Raw genomic sequence first — 26,882 nt, forward strand, 5'->3', positions numbered from 1 at the left:
TGCTGCTTTGGATATTTCATAACATTTTTTCAAATCATTGTGGGGAGAAAATTTTTACATCTTCCAACCACTTGATGCAAAAATTTTTCACATACCAAGGATAAAGTATCTAATAAAATCATACAAATAAATTCTATGCAAAATACAAAAAATCTTGTATACAATGTCTATACATGCATGCTATATAAGATTTTGTTCGTATGAAGTAAAAAAAAAAAATATTGGTAATTTTAAACTGTATAGCAATGAATTAGAGTATCATTACTAAAACCAGTGGTCAGCAATCAGTAATTACCAAAATAAAAAGTGACCTTGAATAATAATTTGGTGACTAACAATGTGAACCATGGGAATAGGGAATTTGGTGTTTTTTCTTATTTTTGTTTGACATAAGTAAGAATCTCAACGATATTAACTACCCAATAATTTAATTTCATATCTGCTATAGCTTATTCAACTGTTATTCAATGAATAAAACACCCTTCCCCCAAGGCAATACTGCACTTGTTTTCTATGGGTCCCCCATATGGCACAATGCAAATGTTAGATGACATACAGACAAAAAGTCATTCAAGAGTGATTTATCAAGTTATAAACCCCCACCCCCAAAATAAACCAATATCACAAAAGAACAAATTTTATATTAATTTGTATCAGTTTTTTTCTGGCCCAGGGAATCCATTGAGGAGTGGCAAGAGGTTGGCAATATATGTTAAGACCGTAGGCTTGTTAGCTAATTTTTATTCTCATTTGAGATGTAAACTAATGAAGTTCTGCGAAAGTTAGCCAACCACTGATCTGATTCATGCTTACATGGAATACACAACTAGATGATGTACCTACTATATAATTGGAAGATCAAATAAAAAGAAGTGTATAACTACATACATTCTAATGAAAGCTTCAGAACTAATGAGTAGCATTTCTAAGTATGTAGTCTCTCTTGGAACAAGAGTGAGTTCAGACCACGATGCAGTTAGTGACAAATCAGAGAAAGATACAGAAAAACTTCAAAATCATACAATGCAGCAGCTACTATGGGAGAACAACTACACTAAGGATGACATAAACAGCACATACACTTGGCAGGAGTGGATCCCTGAAGTCTGAGAGAGTTGAGGTTCAGGTTCAGATTGAGGAACGTAGGACGAGCTGTAAAACCAACCACAATAGATTAGCATCCCCTAAGGACAAACAAACCACAAACAATGTTTGTAAAAGGGCTGAGGTTCTCATTTGAGGAGTGGCACCTAATAAACCGTTAGTCATATTTAGTTTATGGAAAATAATTCAAGCACATGAATGTTATTAAAACCTGAAAACAATTATCTATGAGTTAATAGCTGTGTCTATTATGTGTTTTACCACTCAAAAATCTAAATAATTTTAGTTTTGGTTAGTACCTAGTACACAGAAAAGATAGAGCCAAGGAAGCCAAGATTAACAGTATGATCACAACCTGTGTCCATGTCAGGATATGTACAATATGTTCCATTTGTAAATTTCAGATCATAAACCCTAGTTACTCATTTTCAAACCAGGAACACAGAGCATTGAACAGTAGTGCAATCTTGGCAGTGCTAAAGGTGCTTTGCAGTATCCATTTGGCCCTCAACTATACTGCTTCTTGTCTCCTGACTTCTCAGCCATTCCCCTTGCTCTCTTTTCACATAGTATCTTGCTCCTATTTTCCACCCCTTATTTAACAACAGATCCTTCACTCCAACCCTAAAGTTTATCCATATGACTCAGCATTCTGGTTAAAGTGCATTTTAACATGTATGCTTATCCTCATGTATGTATATGCTTGACATAACCCAAAATTCTGATAGCACCTTACAATAACGGTGATTTAGGAAAGCATATCTTCCTTTAAAATATTCAGGCATTATAATTATAACTTTAACTAGACCACTGAGTCAGATTTCTAGACTGCCATAAAGCTGGCACCAATGACCCATTCTTAAATGAAGGAAGAAAATTGAAGTTGGAAAATGGAGGAAGTAACACAGTCAAATGGAATGAGTGAGAGGAATTGATGAAAACTAAAATAAAGCAAATATGTGGAGGCCCTAAGGGATGCCACAATGAGCCTTTATGACACTGCAGAAGGCACACTGTTAATAGTAACCAACTACAAGGAATATCTTTTAAGTATCTAAACTTTACTTACTAAAAGTTCAAATTCCAATCCAAAATATTTCCTGACAAACACAAGAAAACAAATCTGACCTTTTTACAGTATTTGGATCTTCACAATAACAAAACTAATACATACACCTTACCTACAAAAATAACTGAATCAACATTCCCACTTACAGCTCTTTGGTTTCCTGGTAAGATAATTGCTGAGTTTGACTAACAATTTCTGATGTTGGTGATAGCACGGGGCAAAACCCATACACTTCAGAAAAATTCAATTATCTCTCTGACATATATATCTTATCAAAGTTATGAAGTTTTGAGGCTTAACATTACTATACATTACAGTTACAGAAAAAATACTGGTTATTCACTGACATATAAGCTACAGATAGTTCAGAAAAACAGCTCGTGACTGCTAATTACTGTATGTTTGTTGAGAGATGAATGAGGTTGAAAATTAATCTGAAAACATACAATCAAAATATGAATGATAAAACAACACAAGTTTTCATCTACATTGTAAGTGTGCTATCCTGCTCTATGAAAACTGAATGACCACCTAATTTTGTGTACTATACTGCAAATAAACCTTAATAGTAAATGACTTAAAGTAAAGAACAGTAAAAATTCATGATACATTAACAATTAATAATACCCAGACCAGCTTTAACTAAAATCCTTCATGCTCAAGACGTTCAGTTTCATCTAAGCTTTGTACACCACTGCATTTCAATCTGTCATCACTTCCATATTTAGATAAATAATGCATTAACCAGACAGACAATTTCAGTATAATTAAAATGAATTAATGACAACATTCAGTAAACCAGCCATTCCGCATAACGCTGGGAAACACATTCAGATCACCCATCTTCAAGTAGTTACACTCAGTCTTCCATGTTTTTAACGTAGTACTGTTGTTTATAATAACCAATGTACAATACTTCTTACACCAACACATTCAAGTCCATGACAAGCAGGATTCTAGTCTCCTCTGAAATCTGGATATTAAGAGCAAGTACCTCTTTATAAACAGCCGGGAAAGGGAACAACAAACAAACCGTGATTTAACACTCAGAGGAAATTCGTCAAGTTAACTGTGAGACATCTAATTATACTGAATGATGGTTACAGTCAATGGTAATTTCATAGGCAGGCTTCCATACGAATTCTGCTTCTAAATTTTTTTACCAAAAATTTTTTAAAGTGATTTCTATATTTGCACCAAAAATCATACAAATTTCTATACTCCTACCTCAAATTGAGAGTTATCTTTGTTAACTATAAAATAACCAATTGATTTTAATGAACTAGTACACTAAAGCAGAAAATGCCCATCATGAAATTCCATAAAATTATAGTATAGGCTAAATCATGGAAAGTTGACAGAGACCTCTAACACTGAAATTCAGATAAAAAGACTTTTTAAAAGTCTGCAACAGCATCAGCAAACACATTAACCTGCTGTAAAATATCAGGTATCACAATACTATAAAATACACACAAACCATTTCTAAAAGAGCTTTGCTTTTTCACTGATATTTACCTTTTCATAAACGGGTTTTCATACTACCTGCTCCTATGCAGACTACATATTTGCACTATATTTTGTACCTCTTCACATAAAGCTATCATCAATGCATACTTCACAGAAAGGCTTTCATTGCTGAGATGTATACTTTATAGTTTGTATTAAAATAACCTGGAAAGCTTCATAATTTAACCACACAAATTGCTATAAAACTTTAATTTTAAATCTGCAGCATGAAATAAGAACATTAATTAACAACTATATGAATACCAAACTTCAGTACTGTATTTGAGGATAGGCTTATAACATTTCACCATTTCCGCAGAAAAAAAATGTAAAAATTAAGAGGGCAGTAGTATTAATATAAAATATCCACATAAATCAATAAAATGAAGTATACTTATGGGGAAAGAAAAAAAAGGATTAGAGAAAGAAATGAGATAATTATAATTAGTACATTTATCAAAGAAAACTATGTATTGAGTCCGACTTGCATAAAAGATTAAAGCAGACTAAGAAATTGTAAGTTAATGCAGACATAGACTTAGTATACCAGGTACTGCAGTATGTTGAGCTTTAACCGAGCATTCAAACTTCCCTGTCACATTCTATCAGGAACTGTAAATAATTATATGCACTTCATAGTTGCAGCTCTCCATTATCCTGCTTTTACTCTTCTCTCCCCTCATTTACTCCAACTATGAAAAGCTGACAAGGGATGGTGGAGGCACGTAGCAGGGAAGGCTGAGAGCTTTGTTACTTAACCCACTACAGTACATGATCTTCATAGTGAATATCATGAATACATACAACTATGACTGCTTTAATCTTCTAGGTAATATATGTAATTAAGTGTTCTTCTATATTTCCACAAATTTGTAGTGCTCCCCTTTCCCTTTTTTCTTCTTACATTAGTTAATGCAACATACTGTTGTTTGATGTGGTGAATGCATCATGACTAGATTTCAGTATTTTTTTTAATGACTTTATGTAAGTTTCCCTGTATTGTTCTAAACTGAAATCCTTGTATTTAGTACACTCACATATTGAGCAAAATTCTGACTCTATATTCCACAGTGTATTTCAAGGAAGTTGCACAATCCATGAAGTATAATTCTTTAATCACTGCTCTACAGGCAGTCCCCAGTTATAGGCAGGGGTTCCGTTCTCTGAGGGGTGCTGATAAGCGAAAACTGCCATCAACCGAAACTCAGTAATTTATAACCGGTTATCAACGCCATTATGGCGCCTCTGTTAGGTATGTTATGGCACCATAACTCATTCTCCATATGGCACTGATAACTGGAACTCAGCCCGTTATTGTGCCATAAATCACCGATTTGATGGTGCTAGACAAGCGCCATAAAACCGGATCACAGATAACTGAGTCCACCGATAACCAGGGACTGCCTGCATTCTTTGTATTTAACAGCAAAGTCTTTGGTCTTTTAATTTTAGTAATAGTGCTAATACACTAATGATAAATGTATAGTTTGAGCATATATGTGTACTATTATTGAGTTGGAACAAGTAGAATACTGTAGTACTAATAATCTCCAGAAGTAGTACGTATAGGTATATGTTATATTGTGGAGAGATTCTTCCTAATACACAGAATGTGTGTCCTAAAGAACAATAAATGCATAAACTTGTGCATTTTCTAAAGATATTACTTGCTTCCTTTTGGTTGCAGTAAATGTTTTCAACATTCAAAATTCAAATTTTAAGAAATGTTGAAGCACTATGAAAAATAAAATGAAATTTTTATAATAAAATAAGATTTTATATACATAAAGTACTTACTAAGTAATTACATAACTATAGTTTCCATATATGGTAGCTTAAATTCTAACTTTCGTGGGTAGCGCTTCAATAGTTTGTGCAGGTAACAGCCTATCCCACAAACAGAATATTGGAATGACCTAGCAGACAATTCTCATCCGTTTTATGCCTTATATCCATCAGAGGGGAGGCATGTCCTTAAAAAAAGACGTAGAGTCCAAAACAGCAGCCTTTGGAAGACAGTCACTCGGTCTGGTAGATGGTGGAAAAGGGTGACTTCTGAATCTTGTAAAAGCCTCCGCAACACATCTTGAAGACTCTTCAAAAGACAATACTCCAGACAGTCCGGCATCTGTGTGGGCAAGATTGCACCACCCTTGGTGGTATCTCTGAAGCTAGGTTGTCTGAGAAGACATGGCTTGGAGGACAGATCTTGGAGAGTCCACCAACAACCATAGCAGGTTCAGGAGTTATTACATATGCCAGAACAGACTAAGAGAGTAACTGGAAATTGAGCCTGAGACATTTTAGTGCTTCCTCGATCATGTAGAAGTGCGTAAGGTGAGGAAGGCCGATAAGGACCATCTGTAGCAAGGTGCCTGTTGCCCATGCCATGACTGGAGTAAGGCGAAGGTTCCTTGAAGCGGCCAACAGGTCCAAGGTTGACTTGCTTCATGCAATAATCAGATCCTGAAAATCCAGGGGATTGAAAGGTTATATGGGTAGAACATGCTTCTGATGGCCCAGTACATCCTTTGAAACTTAATTATCTGAATAAATCGAGTGACTAGATGATCTGATCTGTCAATTGAAAAAATCTCTGCTATTTGGTCTGGAGGGAATGCCGGATCCAACTTCCCCCCTGTATAAGTAGAGGTGTTAGGACAGAGGTCTTATCTGAATAGACTATCATAGTCTAGATGTGAGCTCAGTTGTTTTAGCTCCCTGAAGTATATAAGTGAAGATTCTGCTCTTCTTGAGGAACAAGTCCTAGACATCTTCCTGGTTCCTCAAGTGGACTCCTTGACCTAGATCTGAGGTGTTGAAAAGAAGAATAGAACTAAGCTCAGCAGAAGAAGGGGTTCCCTAGCACAAGTCATATTCAGACTGGAGGACCTGGGTTAAGGAATAACATGGAGGTGTCTGACTGTGTGTCTCTGTCCTGGTAAAGCTTATTGTCAGGGGCCTTTGAGCCCCTTTCTTTAAGGTAATGTAAACATCAGTCAACATGTACAAAACTTGAGTTATGCTCAGACAAATGCAGGAAAAGATAGGAATTGGGAGAGAGCCTGAAGTGTTACGGAGAGGCCGAAGCACAGACTCATGATTGAGAAACCCTATCTCGAAAGACAGAACTACAAAACTCTCTGTAGTTCGGACGGGGATCTGGAGGAAAACTCCCTGCATATTCAAGCTCCTATCTAACTGTCCAGGAGAATGGGCGAAAGAACTGTCTGGATTGTCTCCCTCTTGACCTTCATCTACTGTCTAGGAGAGAGAACTAGGCTTTCCAAAAATCTTGACAAGAAGTCCTAGAACTGTCTCTAGACACTACAGGAAGGCCAGACAAAAGACACTTGTCTTGCTCCTTTAAAGAAAAGGAAACAAAAGAAATAACTTCCTTCAAAAGTTCAAAAACTTGGACACAGATGTCCTTGTCTGGAGTTGACTTGGTCCCTGTTCAATCGGAACTGGCGCCGGAAGCCTGACTGCTGGTGCCAAATGGACAGATGGATGTATACTGTTCACTTTGTTTGGTTTTATGTACAGTTGCGAACAAGTCCACCTGTTATGCCTTCATTAGAGACTTCGAAAAATTATATGGTAACATTGTTTACTAAGGGGGAGGGCTCTTTCTCTATTAGCACAAGTTCCACCAATCAATGGGAGGAGTCTTTAGTTATGGAGTAAGATATACACACACATAGAGAGAGAGAGAGAGAGAGAGAGAGAGAGAGAGAGAGAGAGAGAGAGAGAGAGAGAGAGAGAGAGAGAGAGAGAGAGAGAGAGAGAATTCTGAGCAGGTTATGTTGCTGTAACTAAGATTACTGTCTCGCATTTAACAGAATTTTGTTAATTAAGATTCCAATTAACTTTTGACTTTGGTGTTATCATTACTACCATGTCTATATTACATATATATAAGTCATATTCATTACACAATAGTACTTAAAATTTATAAAAAAAATTTAAGTTATTTTAGTATTGGCAATAATCATGAACATCATTACAGGTTATGTAGACCATATCACGTAAGCCAAGTTTCTACAGTATCGGTTGCAGTGTATTTCCTAAAACTACTATCATAGGAAGCTATAAAGGGAAGCAGCAGCACTTGATTAAATATACCCAGGATTTCAGTGAAGGTGTTGAAAGTCTCCAATACTATAGCCTCTCTCTCTCTCATACTAGCTAATTAAAAGTGACATGATGCTATGTAGAAATACTGCTGCGCTGAGTATGCAGTTCTGATATGACATTAAGACTCTCTAATCTTGGCTTAACTACATTTTTTTTTTTTTTGGGGGGGGGGCAAGGGTGGGGGGTGGAGATGGAGTTTTTGTTGTTAAGCAATCTTACAGGTTTTGGAATTCCAAAATGTTATTCAAAATAGCAGACTTCTTGCTTTTGCTGTACTGATGCCCTCAGCCTGGCTTTGCTGCTACTGAAATTAGTTGGGGGTAAGGTGGGCAAGTTGAAACTCCATACACTAACAAGTCTTCCATAAAGGTAAGAGAGATGTTAAATGTTTATTCATCCATTTCATTAGTCATTCATTTATATTTATTTTTCATTGTTTTCTGTAAAACTGTGTTTATTCTCTATAAAACATATTTTCGTTAATATTTTTGGGTGTCTGGAACACACTAATTGGATTTACATTATTCCTTATGGGAATTATTGTTAAGGATTTTGTGCATTTCGGATTTTGTGAGATGTTCTGGAACGGATTATGTATGAAAATTAAGGTTTCCCTGTATTAAAAAATATAAGCAGGTAGAAAGTTATGTTTATCCATAACACAACATGTTATAATTGTTATTGTAATGAATGGCCCATAGGGAATAACCACTACAGTATATTCAAGATGGAATACAAGCCCAACCATGAATACATGAAACCTATGTATATAAATAATTATCATTGGCAAACTAACTAACTTTACCATATGCAAATGGTTAAAAGTCTCAACCAAGTTTAGGAGTCCCTCTTACTTTCAATTGTTGTTGCGAAATTTTCTCTGTCCCTAGTTGTGTTTCTTTCTGATTCATCAGCAATGTTTAGTCTCTCTCTCTCTCACCATACCTAAAGACTTCTCCCACTAAACAACTCTAGAGCTGACTGATGGAACTCATGCTAAGAGAGAAAGACCCCTCCCTCCCCTTAGAAAACCCTGTTACCATATAATTTTTCGAAGTCTCTCACCATGAGGTAACAAGTGGGCTTTTCTGCAACTGCACAGCCCTCCACAGGGATGATTCCTTCTCTGGCAAGCCCTTGCACAATTCAAAAATTAGGTGCTTCTCATATTTTATTAAATTTGCTCTCTTCTTGTATGACCTTCACTTCAGGCAGTATTTTGACACTCAGTTTGAACACTGGGCACTTCTCGGATACTGGATACTTGGTTTTTGTCCACTCTGAGTCCTCTGACACTGCTGGGAGCTCTGATAGGAAGAGCACTTTGGTGCCAAATACTGGCACTCGACAAATCAAAGATATGACAAATTCTACAATAATTTTTATTTTTCTTTATCTACCTTTTCAGTGGCTGAGATACACTGGGATCCATCTGTCCACACTGGGATCCCTGTTTGCCCTTGGTATTGTATCACCAGAGGACAAAGAATGGATATCCTTAAGGGGACCGTCCGCTATGATGTCTATTTTTTTATTTATTATGCAAAATAACATCATTTTCATATATGTTTTAGATATATATAATACCTTCATCATATAAAAATTTCAAGTCATTTGATCAAAAAATTTTCGTTTTATTAGCAAAAATCATGATTTAAAAAAAAATAATTGGTAGAGTTTTCTCCACTAATATGACATCAGTTGTATTGAAAATCATACCATAAAAACTTCTTTATATACGGAACAATTCTGTGTGGCAGAATTTTGTTTTTATTTTTTAATTTTTTTATTTTTTGATGATTTTTTTTTCTTTTTTTTTAGTCTAGACACTCAAAAAATTCTAAAAAAAAAGAAAAAAAAGAAATCAAAATTCTGTCACACAGAATTATGGGATTTTTATTCCTCTTTCCAATGATATCTTTCTCTCTAAAATTGGATAATAAATAACCGAGTAATGGTTACCGACATGCGCATAAGTATGTTTTTGAGTTATGAGCTCCCAAAGATTTGCTATGTAAATTTTCGCTTTTTTCTTACAAAAGTCAAAACAACATTATTATAATTACTTTATTTGTACTTTTATTGTTGAGTTCTACATCAAGGATCGTGGTCCTACCCCTAAAAGTGGTGAATACCCTCAGCGTGACACCAGATAATGATGTTGACGGCGAGACATGAGACAATGAGGGCAGCTGATAACAATTAATTTTCGTGTTTTTCTGTCAGCACACTCCTGGCCTTCGCTAATTTTGCTAGCCATAGTTGCTGAGTAGCCTTCTTGATCTTAGGTAACTTCGGCATTGCTATAAGTTCACTAAGAAGTTATAAAAACAACGTAAATAGCTAGTAACCAAACGCAAGTGCCTACGTGCGTGTAACTGCTTTGACGTCTGTGGCGTAACTGAGTCATTCTCCGAGTCTCGCCTATAAATAACCGCTCTGAGCAGCTCGCTTCTCACCCAGTGTCACAGTACCTTTCATTGCTACCAGATGTATGAGAATTTCGAAAAAAATCTTTAAAAATCGCTGTATATATGCAAAAATAAACACGCAAAAACGATTCTGTCAAACTCAAGTCATACAGACGACGCAGTTACGATGACGTCATCATTTAAAAACCGCTATATCTTCATTATTTGTGAAAATAATTGGCTGAAACTTCTGGAAAGCATGCACGGCATGTTTCTGCATAGATACAAGTAATACTCGATTTTTATTTTTTCATGTTGACATGTCATCCGCCATAGCGGACGGTCCCCTTAAGGACACCTTTCCAATGGCTGTCCATTGAGAACTGCAAACAGCAGGCTTGACTGGGAGGTAACTGGGGGACCAATAGTATGCCTCCTCCCAGGTTTAAGGCAGTCTGACAGGGACTGGGTTTAGGAGAGCCAATAGGGCCAGACAGTTCCTTCCTCACTACACATTCAGTAAGAACACCTTTCTAATGGCTGTCTATTGATACCTGGGTTCGACAGCAGGCTCAACTGAGGGGGGCAACTAGGATACCCGTGTGTAACCCCCACCCTCCCACCTTCCCTTGGACTTCCAATATGCCTCCTCTCAGGTGCAGGGGAGTTTGACACGGACCTTTGTCTAGGAGCATCAAGGTACGAGTAGCCACTTCCTCCACTGTACTACACTTCACTATTACAAATTAACATCTGTTAACCAAGACACACGACTGGCAAAGGTATGGAAAAGAAGCAAGGGAGTCAGGTGCAGGAGCAAGAGGTTAGTAGGAGAGAACTGGGACCAGGGTGGTGACCTCTGGCTCCAAGTGCATGAGAGAGGCATTACTGGCGCCCAAGATCGGAGCCAGCAACCTAGTAGCTTTGTTATGTGAGCTGAAACAAACTTGACTAACGAGAGCACTTACTCACAGCAGTCAACAAAACACCCAATTCTCTCCTATTTTCTGCCTTAGCACTAGTCAATTCTTCTGCAAAGGATATTGAGAAGGTTATTTAATAAATTTATCTACCAGAGGCTTACAGGAAGCATATGTCTGGTAGATAAATAACTGCAAAAATTACAGGCCTAATGAAATGACAAAATACCTAAACATTATTTCCAATGCAATTATCAGTGGCTTGCATGAAGCCTAAGGCATATAAACAAATCATAAATTGCCCATGTAAAACCATTATCAGCATCTCACCAGTAGCCTATGGTCAGAAATCAATTCATGAACTGAAAATGTTAAAGCATAAAGAAAAAGTGTAACATACCCAAATTACTTTATGATCAAATGCCATCAACTCCGAGATTTACTTTTAAGCAAAATTATATCAATGGTTTGCTAGTAGTTTACGGCCATAACACAATTCATAAATTGCAAAGTTTATGGCCAAAAGAAAAAGGTTCAACAGACCAATTACTTTTATAATGTAAAAGTAATGGAGTGTTGTAACACTCGGGAATTAGGGTACTTTTAAAAACCAACTACAGGTATTTCGCTAATAGTTTATACTTAGAAAACAATTCATAAACTGCCAAAGCTATGGCCTAATGAAAAGGCGTAACATAGAACAATTTACTTTGATAATGTAATGTTGTCACATCCAAGAATTATTCTTAAGGCAAATCTATACATAGTTTTCCTAAGACATCACAGCAGATGAGCAACTGATAAGCTACTGCCATCTTTTAGGTCAAGCATTCTAAACAAAGGAAATATCAAATTTCATTATTCTAAGAAATTATGAACCATATCACAAAAAATGGCAAGCAAGGACAATTCACAAACAGGAAATTTATTACATTTCTCTTGAGATTGCAATAGTACATGAAAGATATATAAAAATAAACAGAAATTTCTAAGTAACAAAGGGACAGTTGCCTTTGTTACACTTTGAGATGTGATTTAATAAATATCTCTCTATAGATTTAAGTGGTCAATGCAATTTTGGACATATGAAATATTGTAGTTCATGTGAATGTTGATGTTGAAGAAATTTACTAGGCAAAATGTTGCACAAATAAGGTTTTCTGTGAGCGACATGGTGACACTTAAGAGACTGAGGGCATGGAATTTTTCCACGGTTTTTTTAAACTTTCATTTCTTGTCCTTGTGTGCATTTGAGACCTCATTGTCAATTGTTTTAAAGTTGTTTCCATTTGTAAGTTGTCTATTGGCGCAAGTTTGCCTTTCAGTTCATGTATTTTGTTAAATTTACATAGATTAATTTCAGGCCAGATCATCATAGTCCCACCCCATAAGGGACATAGAACCTACCAGTGGGAGGGGGGATTTTTATTTGACAACACTAGCCATATTTTACACTTTTAATATTTAATATCAATTTTAACAAATACCTAATTCACTATCCACTACTTCAAGTTTTAAAGATTTCACCAAAATAACTTCCTAGCAGCTCTAAATCATCTATCATTTGCCAGAAAGCGCAGTGGCTGTTAGTGAATTACTTTGTGAAATATTTATGCCCTAGGATTCTTTAATTATTTACTATTATCATTAACTACACTCACAATTAATAACACTCATTACTAATGAAGTGAGCTAAGAAGATTGTTATATGTCTTGACGGCTGAAAATTAGCCGTTTGTCTTGGAAAACCACTGTGCTCTCCTTTCACTAATCTTTTGAAAATTAGCCCTGTTTATCTTGGAAAACCACTGTGCTCTCTTTTCACTAATCTTTTGAAAATTAGCCCTGTTTATCTTGGAAAACCACTGTGCTCTCTTTTCACTAATCTTTTGAAAATTAGCCATGTTTATCTTGGAAAACCACTGTGCTCTCCTTTCACTAATCTTTTGAAAATTAGCCCTGTTTATCTTGGAAAACCACTGTGCTCTCTTTTCACTAATCTTTTGAAAATTAGCCCTGTTTATCTTGGAAAACCACTGTGCTCTCCTTTCACTAATCTTTTGAAAATTAGCCCTGTTTATCTTGGAAAACCACTGTGCTCTCTTTTCACTAATCTTTTGAAAATTAGCCCTGTTTATCTTGGAAAACCACTGTGCTCTCCTTTCACTAATCTTTTGAAAATTTGCCCTGATTATCTTGGAAAACCAATGTGCTCTCCTTTCACTAATCTTTTGAAAATTTGCCCTGATTATCTTGGAAAACCATTGTGCTCTCCTTCACTAATCTTTTGAAAATTTGCCCTATTTACCTTGGAAAACCACTGTGCTCTCTTTTCACTAATCTTTTGAGTTTCATTTCCTTGATTTCTCACAACAGTTGGGACTAAGTAATATGATTTACAATCTCTGTTTGACTTATTGTGGCATCAAAACACACTGTAACTGTTTACCATCTTTAAAGGACTAATAGGTACAATATCATTGCAAATTTCCAAAAAATCATTATCACGCTTGCATGCGTTGCTTTTACTCAACATAGCTGACCTACAACATGGCCAACTTCCGTGTTTACATCGGGGTCTCATTCTGGATAAAAAAACTATCTATTATTGGTGCCGCCAAGAGCCTAACAGGTAAACAAAACCATAAATGCAAATGGCGTCATTTACCACAGTTTGTTCATGACTTACTGAATCAACTACAAAACAAAATAAGGAAAAAAACTCATCCTGAAAGATTTCAGCTTGAAGGCTACAATATATGCATTCCGATGGTTGATTTAAAGAAGCTTCCATCAGAATCCAGTAAAATAACTGGAAAATACAGAATAAATATACCACCAGACCAGGTGTTGCCACCATGGACAGCAGGAAATGAGCGAGGATTGTCTGCTAGGTTGTTCCCATATTCCGTTACTGTGACCGGCTGTTACCTAGGTACACAAACTATGTTGAAGTGCTAACCGCAAAATTTTGAATTTAAGCTGCTGTACAAGTGGAAACTATAGCTAGGTAATTACTTTGTAAGTTACATATATCAAAACTTTTTTTCTGCTTACTATCCAAATTTTATAAGTAAATGTATCACAAATAAAATTTCACAAGGCAGATGGTGACTGACTAATAATCAATCATTTAACAGTATTCAAGGAACACCAGCAAAGAATATGGATAAAATTTTTAAATTTCTTCAGCATTTCAAAGCTGAGAGAGAAAAAATATGATAACCTGGGAAACAAAATTTCCATGGCAAGTATATGATTCTTGTATAACACAGAACAGCACTGTTATACAACCTAAGTATGCTCTGAATACAACTTCATACAATAAGAGTAAAATCTCAAGCACACTACTGAATGGTAAATTATGAAGCAAAACAGTGTCCCTAAAAGAAAATCATCTCTGCAAAACAGTGTCCCTAAAAGAAAATCATCTCTATCTCTGTAAAAATTACAATATTAGAAAAACAATATGCTACATAGTTCAAAGAAGTTCTATCCATTATTCATTACAAAAGCCATTTGGTATGAAAGTATAAGCTATATATTAAGATTTAGTCATCTAATGATTCTTTCATGGTGACTGAATGGGATCAGTTTCAACATAGACATCAGGCAGCAAACATCAACATGCATAAAAGCAATTCCTTAATGTTTTCCATTGTTTCTGTGCATTTTTTTACAACATCGCCTTTGACTTGGTTGACATTAATTGGTGGTTAGCAAATCTTAGGGGTGCATAACTTCAGGGATCATTTGGGATTCTTCCATTAACTATATAGCATTTTGGGGGATATCCTTACTATAATTCCCTAACCTAGACCTATATTAAAGAAATCAACTTTCCATGACTTTCCTAGCAAGGTACACTATGCAGTAATCAGCAACTGGAGCAGTGGAACATCTGTGTGGATCAAGCTGGTGGGTGCAGAGGAGAAAGAGAGCTCGTGAAGGTCAGAACATTCAAGATCGTACCATGTTTGAACCCTTGAGAGCACCAAATGTAAAAATAAGAACTCTTTCAGTATATAATAATCCACTTCTACTGACTGTCTAATTCCTGGACTTCAAATGACAGACTTTCTTTAATTTGCAATAGATATTCATTTTATTGAAAAGTCTTTATGTATTCAAAGATGACATACTAGATTAGAAAAAGAGAAAGACAAAGCAAAAAGCCATACCCCAAGCATAAATATACCCAATGCAACTTAGAAATAAGCACTCCACCTGAAAATTATTAATCATGTTAGTTGTGTACATATTAAAAAAATATATATATCCTTCAAAATACCAAACACTTACATAATCCAAAAGGTCTTTCACTTGGGCCTGGCAGGGAATAACGATGCTTATTTTTCTCTGAATGGTGTGAATTTTGTGTGGGTGTAGATATAAGTTGAGCATTTAGGTCCATCACACTACCTGAACGCGTGACACTGTCTAAGCCACCATCCAGACTTCCAAACAACTGTAAATGGCCATTAAAAGAAATTTAAGTTAAATAACTGAAAGGGAGTATTTCCATGTGCATAATTCCTTAACCAATATAAAACCTACACAAATAGAGGTAATACTGTAGTCTGCTTTGTCTTTGTATTGTGAATATCTAAAACTCAAGTTTAATATTCTCTACCGTAAGCTCTCACTTTTACTTTTAGTGCTGAATATAATTCGTAAAATAAAATACTTCAAGAACCACACCTACAAAATTTATAGGCAAGAATAAATTCACAGTACTATTACTTGTAAAACTAATGAGAAATATCTGAATACACAGGAACCTGTTATACAAATACCTGCAGTTTATCTTTAAAAAAAAATATGCTAAAACCCTGCTGTGGTTTTCATTTGAATGATCATAAATCACATGAATAGATGGGATAACCTGGCCTTTGGTGCATTTGAAAGTTGAAAGTAATGCAGTTAAGAAGTTAAGCCACTACAACTGCTATGGAAATTACATACTTTTAAGACTTTTAAATGTTATGGCTGCTAAACAGAGTGTTATCAGCAATACAAAAGAGAAAATGAAAGAAGTCACAACATATTTTCAGCAAATGAAACATCTACAGATGGCAGACCATGCACTGTTATGTAATATCAAGTAAGCATACCAAATAAATCTTTCAAACTATTAATTGTGCCATAACATTTTGTAAAGTAGAATGAGGTATGTACCACTTAATTAAACAACAAAAGCTGTGATGAAAGATTAGTGAAGAACCTGGAAACAATTCACAGTATTCTTTAGAGACATGGGCATCTTTAGGGATCATGAGTGATATCAATACACAAATATCTTGGCTTTCTAAATAGCTGTGAGCTTGGGTAGCCTTCATTTTTTCATTTTTCTGCAACTGGAAAAGCAAATTTCATTTTTTCCTGCTACTGGAAAAGTAAATGTCATTAAGAGATTTTGGCAAGATATCCCCACCTGCCAAATAATCTGCACTGAAGCAATACTGTACATAATGAAAAGAAAGCTTGAAAAAGCAAGACTAAAATAACTTCATTTTAAGTATTCCCATATCTCAATAACAATAAAATGAACACAACTTCCATGAAGAGATTGTTGCATATGAACAAAGAGCAATGACATATCAACAAAACATTCTATATATATATATACACTGAACATCAATTCTGATTCACTAATAAGCGTAAAAGGTGAGAGCTTACTGTATGTGAACATATCTTTGTATCTTACGACAACTACCATTTGTGTAAAATAAAATTTCATATTGTACTTTATCTTTGGTAATATGGACAATTTTGAAGAATATTAAAGTAGTACTATGTATACACATATATATACTAATCAGTCTTATAGTTTCCTTTAAAGTTACATTTTTCTTACACAAACAATAAAATACCAGTTAACTGTACTTTAGTTTCCACAGAAAGCCCAGGATTTTACTTACTGGAATTCTGAAAAACTTCAAAAACAGAACATCCAAATTTTCATTGTTGTTTTCCCCAGGTGATATTAACCTTACTGTACCTGGCCAGGTAAAATAGCATATGGAAAATGCAACTACAGACAAAGCAGCATCCATCAATATTGGAACAGTCATTACCATAAGCAATTATATCAACTCAGTTCACTGATAAGTAACGATACAAATCATTAACTGTAAGCACATCTAAACATACACAAATAATGTTATGGCAATTAAAGACAAAATATGTTAACAAAACATAAAAGGCAACTTGTAAAAATTATCTTGTGTCAATGTCTCCATAATATTAACACAGTATAGTAATTTACATAATTTTCCAGGCATCACCAAACATTAACCCTTATACTCGTACATAAAGATATTTGACATGTCAATTTGCAGTTTTACATACAATTTTTATACTTGTGCAATATTAGTTAATAACTTGTCATTGCACAGACTTTGCATATTCTTACACTATAGTAATCCTATTCTTACCACAAGAGAATGTGATATAATACACAACATGTACCAACAGCTCATACAAAATTCTTGAATCAGTCATATAGAAAAAGCAAAGAACCTCTGGAAGTTTATATTCTATTCTTTTGTCCAAGCATTCCAGCACTATTATAATTAATTATTCAAGTTATGTATATTAACTCCAACAGTCCATCTTTGGATGTGAAGGGTAATCAGGCATTCCTTTACGGAACCGTATACTATATGAGTTTTACTTGTGGTTTGGAAGCAGCCTTCTGTTACCATGTGGTAAGTGTTGAAGGTTTATACATATTTTGAAGAGAATAAAATCCTCATTTCTAATATTATGTGTTTCAGGCTCTTCTGCTTCAAGCAATCTTTCCCCAGATTTTAAAATCAGCTTCCTCGCCCAAAAATAGATTTTTCCTACGTCAAAATCCCTTTTATAGGAGCATAATTCTAATCTTTTCAGTAATTAACCACTTAACCCTTAAACGCCGACTGGACGTATTTTACGTCGACATTTTTTGTCTCTCGGGTGCCGACTGGACGTATTTTACGTCGACATACAAAAGTTTTTTTAAAAATTCGCGGAAAAAAAAAAGGAAAAATACTTTTAGGCCTACCAGCCGAAAACTCTTGAATCAACGCGCCTTGGGGGATGCTGGGAGTTCACGGTATCAAGGTGTGTTTTTTTTGTTTACAATCGTTACGCAGGCGCGCAAGCGCGAATTTCTTTCTTGCCCGCCACTAGAAAAGTATCTGTGACACATCTCGGAATTTATTTCGTCACTTTGACATAATATTTTTATACCATTTTAAATTAGCCGTTACATGGACTATTATATATGAAATGTGCGCATTTTTATGTAGAATACAACAAAAAAATACTCATGATTGTAGCTTTTATCAGGTTTGAGATATTTTCATAATAAATAACGATAAGTGCCAAAATTTCAACCTCGGTCAACTTTGACTCTACCGAAATGGTCGAAAAAACGCAATTGTAAGCTAAAATCTCTTATAGTTTTTAGTAATATTCAATCATTTAACTTAATTTTGCAACTAATTGGAAGTACTCTAGCACAATATTTCGATTTATGGTGAATTTATGAAAAACTTTTTCCTTACGTCCGCGCGGTAACTCTTCCGAAAATAATCTTACAATGCGATTGTGGTAATGTTTGCACCATTTTAAATTAGCCGTTACATAAAGTTTTATATATGCAAAATGTGCGCAATTTCATGCACAATACAACTAAAAAAACAACCCATGATTGTAGCTTTTATCAATTTTGAAATATTTTCATATAAAAAAAATGATAAGTGACAAATTTTCAACCTTTGGTCAATTTTGACTCTACCGAAATGGTCGAAAAACGCAATTGTAAGCTTAAAACGCTTATATTCTAGTAATATTCAAGCATTTACCTTCATTTTGCAACAAATTGGAAGTCTCTAGCAATAAAATATTTCGATTTATGGTGAATTTATGAAAAAAATAACATTTTCTTTACGTCCGCGCGGTAACTCTTCCGAAAAAATCATACGTGCGATTGTGGTAATGTTTGCACCATTTTAAATTACCAGCCGTTACATAACGTTTTATATATGAAAAAATGTGCGCAATTTTATGTATAATACAACAATAAATAGTTGAAGGTTGTAGTTTTTCTCATTTTCGAAATATTTGCATATAAATCACGATAAATAGAAAAAAAAACCACGTTCGGTCAAATTTGACTCTACCGAAATGGTCGAAAACGCAATTGTAAGATAAAACTCTACAGTATAGTAATAGTCAGTCATTTATCTTCATCGTGAAACAAATTCGAAGTCTCTAGCACAATATTTAAATTTATGGTGAATTTTCAAAAAAAACTTTCCTTCCCTCGCGCGCGGATTCTCCGCCACAAATCTCCGAAATGCGTAAGTCACATTCTCGGAATATTCGCTCCGTTTCATATTAGGCATTTCATAGAGTTTTATATATGAAAATGTGCGCAATTTTATGTAGAATAAAACGAAAAATATTTGAAAGTTGTAGCTTTTCTTATTTCCGAAATAATTGCATATAAAACAAAATATAAAAAAATTCGACATTCGGTCAACTTTAACTCATCAGTAGGTCGAACAAACTGCATTTGTAAGCTAATATTCTTACAGTATAGTAATATTCAATCATTTGTCTTCATTTTGAAAGAAATTGGAAAGTCTCTAGGACAATATTTAGATTTATGGTGAATTTTGAAAAAAATATGTGGTTTACGTCTGCGCATTACGAATTCATGCATTATTTTGTGATAATATTTTCTCGTGTTGCTTTTATCGTTTTACAATTTGTTATATACCAAAATGATTGCAATTTAGTGTACATTACAACGAAAAAAAAAGTAACTTGTTACCTTCAACCGTTTTGCGCACAGCGCGATTTGAATACAATTATATATGAAATTTCGTTTTTGCGCTATCATATATCGCATTATTTATATATGATAATGATAATTATTTTCATTTCTGATGGTTGCACACTAAACTTCAGGCAATGACAAAAAAAGGAGCCAAAAATGAACTCTTAATCTTCAAAACTAAGCGCGCTATGATTTTTTTGAAAAAAATATTTTTTTTTTTTCCGCTACCCGCGCTCACTCTGAAACGTCTCCGGCACACGGGAGACATTTTTTTTTTTACCGCTTCGGCGTTTAAGGGTTAACTAATGCATCCCTATGTTAGCTTTGTTAGAAACTGTCAGCTTGCATGTCCTGTAACTTAAGGTATGACTGATCTGAAAAGATTAAGCGCATCTACATGACTGAATGCTCTAGTGCTGGTGAAAAGGAAGCCAACTTGATGAATCTGCAGTCTCATTTGCCTTTTTGGAAAAGCATGTGAAGGTGCATGTGGCTGTAATGGTTGCAAAACACAATTTACCCCAAAAGTTTCATGAATTTGTTTTTGTTACATTTTAATAGCTGCTCTCATAAGTAAACATGTAAATTACCGAATCTGAAATTGATGATAACAAAATGCAATACGTTACTCATGGATGCTTTTGCAATTACTAGTATGTACTGGGTATAGTCTGCCTGGGATCAAATAGATCAGTTTGAGAATAATTTGATTTCTCTAGTTTGAGAGCATGTGAGGTAACACATAGCCTAATAATGTTTTATTAGCAAGAATATTAAGTCTCCTGACATTGGTCAACTATGAATAAAAAGTTGTCACTAAATTAGATGACCAAGTCATCATTTTTTCATTCAACTGCTGGAAATTAAAAATTGCAATGCAATAATACTTGTCTCAACTTATGTGAGTACGTAAAGTCTTTTAAACTGGTCCTTCAAAGTGAATCATTACACAGTACCAACACACAACCTCTCAGTCAATTTTTCCCTCTGGACAAGAAGCGTCAATTACTTGATAAGCATAACATTACTTTCTGAGGGGATGGCTACCTGAAACAGTTTAGAGTTCAATCACATCACAAGCTGGGATCTTCTCATACATAATCAAGAATCCTTTTGGCATTCAGTTATTTTGAGCAGTATGTACATAATTACAAATTTCCAGCTTAATATGATGCTATCTATCTTCAGGTATAGGCAACAAAAGTAAAACTAAATGTAATAACAGGAAAAGAAACTGAATACATTTGAAACTACTGAAAAACATTAAGGTTTACAATGCAATAACCACTGCACTGTAATCAGTACTAATGATACTTTACTATACCCTTCAGTTCCTTAAAACATACATAGCTCTCGTCTTCTTGAATTTTTCTTTCCTCTAATTTTCACTTCTCATTAAGAACAAACCCTATGTGCCTATGAGAGTGTGGCAATGAAATTTGGTTGTCATGTTGCTATCTTATCAAATAGGTGTAATGCTCACATTACCATCAAAAGGCTATCCACATAAATTACAATTAGATGTCAAATTTTTGCTTGATGCTTCATATTCATATGTGAGATAGGCATAATACAAGCTCTGAGAAAGTTAGATTTTATAACGTAAGTAAAATTCAATGTAACACAGAGGGTGTGAATTAAATTATCAACTTTTCACGAGTTTCTGCTAACATTCATAGTACGTATTCTAATTTCACATCTATGATAGTTCTCACCATTACCCTTGCAGTAAGAAAAAATTGCTATATTGTGAGATATTGCTAGTCATGTCAATGGCTGAGAAGTGTTTCATTATTCAATGCAACATTAATAACAAAAACTTAAGTCTTGCATTTGATGACATCATCACTCGTGTACAAACACTTAAAATCTGTGAATTCATAGTAAACAGGGTGAACAATACCACTGAAAACAAAAAATACCTTAGATTCAAAATGTCAATAGTACTGTTTCTTCCTGTTGCTGCAATCAACTGATGAAATTTAAAGAAACACTGACACATGATAGTTGAAAAAATATAAATTAATAAAATGTGTAACTTTCATGTAGAAAAATGTGAATCTCAGCCATATACATATCCAAATGTCTCCTGTTCTTTCTAGGGATTTGGAATACACTACAAAGACCATGCTACTGCCAAGTGTATTGCTAAATTATCATAATCATTTCTTATAATAATGGAAGTCTTGGTATTTAATTCAATGTGCGACACCTAACTTAGTCTAAATGAATATCATCATGCAGTAAGCAGGGAATTACTCAATATATCATGCAGGTAAAAGCTTCAGTGATGTTGCATTGCATAACCTAGCTATTACTGAATGCCCCACAGTAACGTTAATACAGAGGGTAGTACCTAACAACAACCAAGGCACTTATAAATTCTAGTTTTCTATAGTCATCTATAGAAAATTCTAATTCATTGGTCTAATTCCTTTATAACAATACTGTAACTACCTTTTCCATAAACATCAAAATATTCAGACTAATACATTACAATACAATAATCACAATCTGATTGTCATCTGTGAAATCAATGTGTTATTCAGTGGCTAAAACATAAGGAAAAGTACAGTATAATGTATTAGTAATGTTTGAAATACTGTATTTTTCCTTGAGCATTTTAAGAAACATCACTGTATTTTCTCTGATCATATCCTAAATGTTCTGAATGAAAGGTCTTACAAGTGTATAACAGGAAATGAGCATAACTATGCACTAGGGGTGTGTATGAATAGCTTTTCATAGTCAAATTATGTTGTTAATTCACTATGATTAAACTTTGAGTTTATCCAGAATAATGGGGATATGTTTTTAAAATCTAGAACTTGGGCATTACCATACAGCATTGAAATAATTACAAAGTAAATGTTACAAATTGAGGTGCAAATTAAAAAAAAACAAAAAAAAACAGACTGTCTGAATTCAGTGAACATTACGCTTTATGTTCTGACAAGCTCAAATATGCTTGATGAAGTCTGTATAGTACGTATATTAAAATTTGGACAGTAACGACAATTGACATGTATGATCAAAGTGGTTAGTAATTTGCAACATTTTGAGAAACATATGCAACTACATGTGATATGGAAATTTTTTTTTTACTGCAGCTCTCCTAAAGTTTACATTGTACTCGTTTGTGTGATAAAAATGTATTTTACAACATCAAATTCAACAACATGCATGCCTATCCCGTTAAAGGCATACGTCACAGTGTTACAAAACTACCTAGATTATTCTATAACAATTCTTTCATGTTGAAGCTTATTGATAATCACACTGTTTAAAGACAAGAAAACCACAGAGTAAATTGAAAGCATATAAAATAACCTTTGAATATATACCACAAATTAAACTAATCCACTTTGTAAATTACCAGATCCTTTACATACATTAAAACAAAATGTTCCATTTAGTATCTAATAATCTTGAAAAGAAAGGGTAAGATAAAAGTTATAAGAGCATAAAAGTCTTTTCAGATACTTTTCAAAATCTTCGGCTACCAATAAAATGAAAAATACCCTTTTGAGATGTAAAAAGTTATAAGATTGTAGACTTTGAAAAATATTTTTCAGTGATATTTTATTTTAAACTGAAAAAACTATCATAACAAACTTGAAAGCATCAATACAGTGGAAGTATCAATAAGCAAATAATCTAACAATGCATCTGACTATTCAAAAGTTCCTATTCTTTCTACGTAATTTAAAGTCTGTCACACACACAACTTTCTATTCAAATACAATAATCTATTAATAAAACCTAATAAATGGATAAACCATGAAATTTACAAAACCTAATGTTGCTAATTCCGTATAACTAAGTCAGCTAGCATGATGACAGAGTGAAAATTGTGAAAATGGGCATTCACTTCATAAACTGTCTTAATGCAACATTACCACCAAACAAACATAAAATATATACTATACATACAGTAATGTATATTTTTGCATTATCTTCAGCACACCACAACTAGTTTTTAAATAATATAAAATGTAAAATTTCCTTGTAAACTTTTCATGATAATCAATTGCAAGGTTATTACAATTTATGCTCCTGTGTTTCCTTACTAAGATGGTCACAAAATCACAAAAGCAATTGACACTTATGATTAGAGGCTACCTCTTCAATGCAATTATGTTAGAATTCATTTTAAAATACAAATACAACAAATGCCTCCAAACATAAAAAATAAACTTCTTGTCTGCATTAAATTATTCCTATTGCTGTAAAGTTTTGGATCCACAAAGAAATATGACAACAAAATCTGAAGAGAATTAAATGCCTTTTTCATTAATGATAGGAAACATCAATAGACTAGGTAAACTGTGTATACCCAAATACCAAATGTGAAAAAATAGCTGTCTACTTATACAGTAACGCAAACAGAAAAATGAAAAAGGCTTAGTAGAAAAGTATAAAAAAGGAGAAAATGAATAAGTATGCAGTTATAGAATGAAAGGCAATCATAAGACAATCTATGAGAAAAAGCTTATTGAACCAATCTTCATTCTGCTGTCATCATGAGCCTATGTCCAAATGAAGTACTTCCAATGTCTATATATGAGGCAGGGCTGTGTCGTGATACAGGGATGATGTCTAAGTGCATGACCTTCACAAACAACAGTGTGTTTATCAGTGTCATGATATATAAAGCTCAAGGGTCAGTTTTATTTCAATATAATTATTTCAGAGTTCCATAAGACTCATTCTCACATTCTGAAAAGTGTCATGAACAAACATGCCTTACAGTAAGCTACCGAATACTGTTTTATATATCATGAGAGAGCACACTACTGAAATATTGTATTGGGAGATTCTCATTGTGTGACAAGTATAAAGTGTCAGGGGAGAGGGAGTAACTACACTAAAGAATACCATATTAAAGAAACCTACACCTTTCTTGTTTTAATGGAAATAAATTACCTTGGAGAGATATTACTAAAAGGAGCATAGAAATAAATTGATAAATGAATAATTATAGAAGTTACAGACATGAGTTCATAAGATAAGTGCTCGAGAACTTTTACAAAGTAGAAGGACACACAAGTAGAAAATAAGAGTTTTAACAATAAAAATTAAGAACATAAAATCATTCATGTATAAATAAAAATTTAAGGTGGGAAGAATGTCTGCATCACCTAAAAAATGCTCCTAGATTAGTTAATGTAACCAGGACATTTTTTTGATAATTCTGAGGTACTGAGAAATTATCTGATAAAGATATACATTATGCTATATTGCCATTAATCTAATTATGAAAATAACAGTATTATGGCACACACTATCACCGGAAAATATAGGTAAGTACAATGTTCTGAAATTAGATAATCTACACATGACACTACACCTAACTTAAAAGAATGTTGTCTCTATATGAAAACTGAAGATGACCCCATATTAATCATCTAATTAAATGAGGAACCAGAAACTGCCATTTATAGCTATTAATTGTGGTATGCTACACATAACCACCACACCACACATATTTATAGCTCCTCCTACTACTATTGGTCTTACCCTTATTTTCTGTTTCCTAAATTTATTTTGATTGTTTAAAGCTGAAGCCTTAAAATGAAAAAATGAATTGTGGAAGTGATCAGTTAATAGCAAAATGGTACATAACCATCCCATAAGCTTTGTGTAAATAAAACTTGAATCAATTTCAACAAATGCTCATGGAGGTGTGTCATAATTCATAGTCATTTCAAAAGCTAATACCTGTAACAATAAATCTGTACTTGTACTTGTAGGGGGGGAAAACAGGATAAATGTAATATACTTTTCACTCTGAAAATTAATTCATACTGCTAATCAAGAACTCCATTTTAAGATTTATTCATAGTCTTGATAAGTGTAAAAAAAAGAAGTAACATCAAAACATTAACTAAATAAATAAAGAGGGGGTTCAAAAAAACCACGTAAAACAATTAGTACAAATAAAAACACAAGATTATAACATGTCTAGTCACTGAAGAGGTGTAGGTTTCTCTAATAACTATAAGATGCAATTTAAAACTGGCTGTCTCACGCTACCTCTAGGTTAGTCCTCAATCGTTTCTGGAGCTGCAAGATTAAACCCTACTCTCGTCATTTTGTTTAACTAGAAGATTGTACTTATAAATAGGTAAATATACAGATTTTACAACAGCTATCTAATATGTAATAATAATTCTATTTTCTATATAGTATAATATTTACAATGACAGGGTATCAATATTCATTCTGCAATTCTCTTTCCTGGGTAATTGATCTTGTAATTAAGGCCAAAAAAATGTCAAATGTTTTCTTGCATCTACCTACCACTTAGTCTAAAAATTTTCATGTATTTTCTACATATTCCATGATGGAATAAAAAAAAAATGATACCAAACTATATACCATAAACTAGATATAGAATTCCTTTCTCATGTCCACATTTAAACAGTAACAAAACAAAGTAAAAAAAGGACAAATACTGTCCCTAATTCTAACTACAGTATATACAGAATTATGTCATATATATATATATACTATATATATATATATATATATATAGTATATATATATAGATATATATATAATATTATATATATATATATATAATATATATATATATATATATATATATCTATATATATATATATATCGCTCAACACAGGCAGTTCCCAATTATCAGTGGCCTCGGTTATTGGAGATCTGGTATTATGGTGCTTGTCTAGTGATGGTGATAACTGAATTTTTGGCATTGATCCCTGCTTTTCGGCACTGAGCCTCGGTTATCGGCAGTACTGAGCTTCAGTTATTAAAGACCAATAACCAGGGAAGCTGTTATTACTGCCGATTTTTGGTTATCTTCATGCCGTCAGAAACGGAACCCACCCCCCAATAACCAGAGACTGCCTTTATACATACATATG

The 26,882-nt window shown here is 33.9% G+C and overlaps 1 protein-coding gene across 8 annotated transcripts in view; it reads right to left on the reverse strand.

Annotated features, from left to right (window-relative positions):
* The window catches only part of LOC135213590 (kinesin-like protein KIF13A), a 590,763-nt gene that overhangs the window by 38,637 nt on the left and 525,244 nt on the right, over positions 1-26,882 (reverse strand). For 4 of the 8 annotated variants that reach the window (XM_064247592.1, XM_064247595.1, XM_064247590.1 and 1 more), the window contains 3 exons: positions 26,020-26,049; positions 15,453-15,618; positions 1,081-1,152 (listed from right to left, as the gene is read on the reverse strand). In XM_064247592.1, coding sequence (XP_064103662.1) covers positions 1,081-1,152; positions 15,453-15,618; positions 26,020-26,049 — 268 coding nt within the window. Of the gene's footprint in view, positions 1-1,080; positions 1,153-15,452; positions 15,619-26,019; positions 26,065-26,882 lie in introns of all 8 variants that reach the window. The other 4 variants (XM_064247596.1, XM_064247591.1, XM_064247594.1 and 1 more) reach the window with 3 other exon arrangements.

This window comes from Macrobrachium nipponense, chromosome 43 (assembly GCF_015104395.2).
Source record: "Macrobrachium nipponense isolate FS-2020 chromosome 43, ASM1510439v2, whole genome shotgun sequence".
NCBI classification, from domain to species: Eukaryota; Metazoa; Arthropoda; class Malacostraca; order Decapoda; family Palaemonidae; genus Macrobrachium; species Macrobrachium nipponense.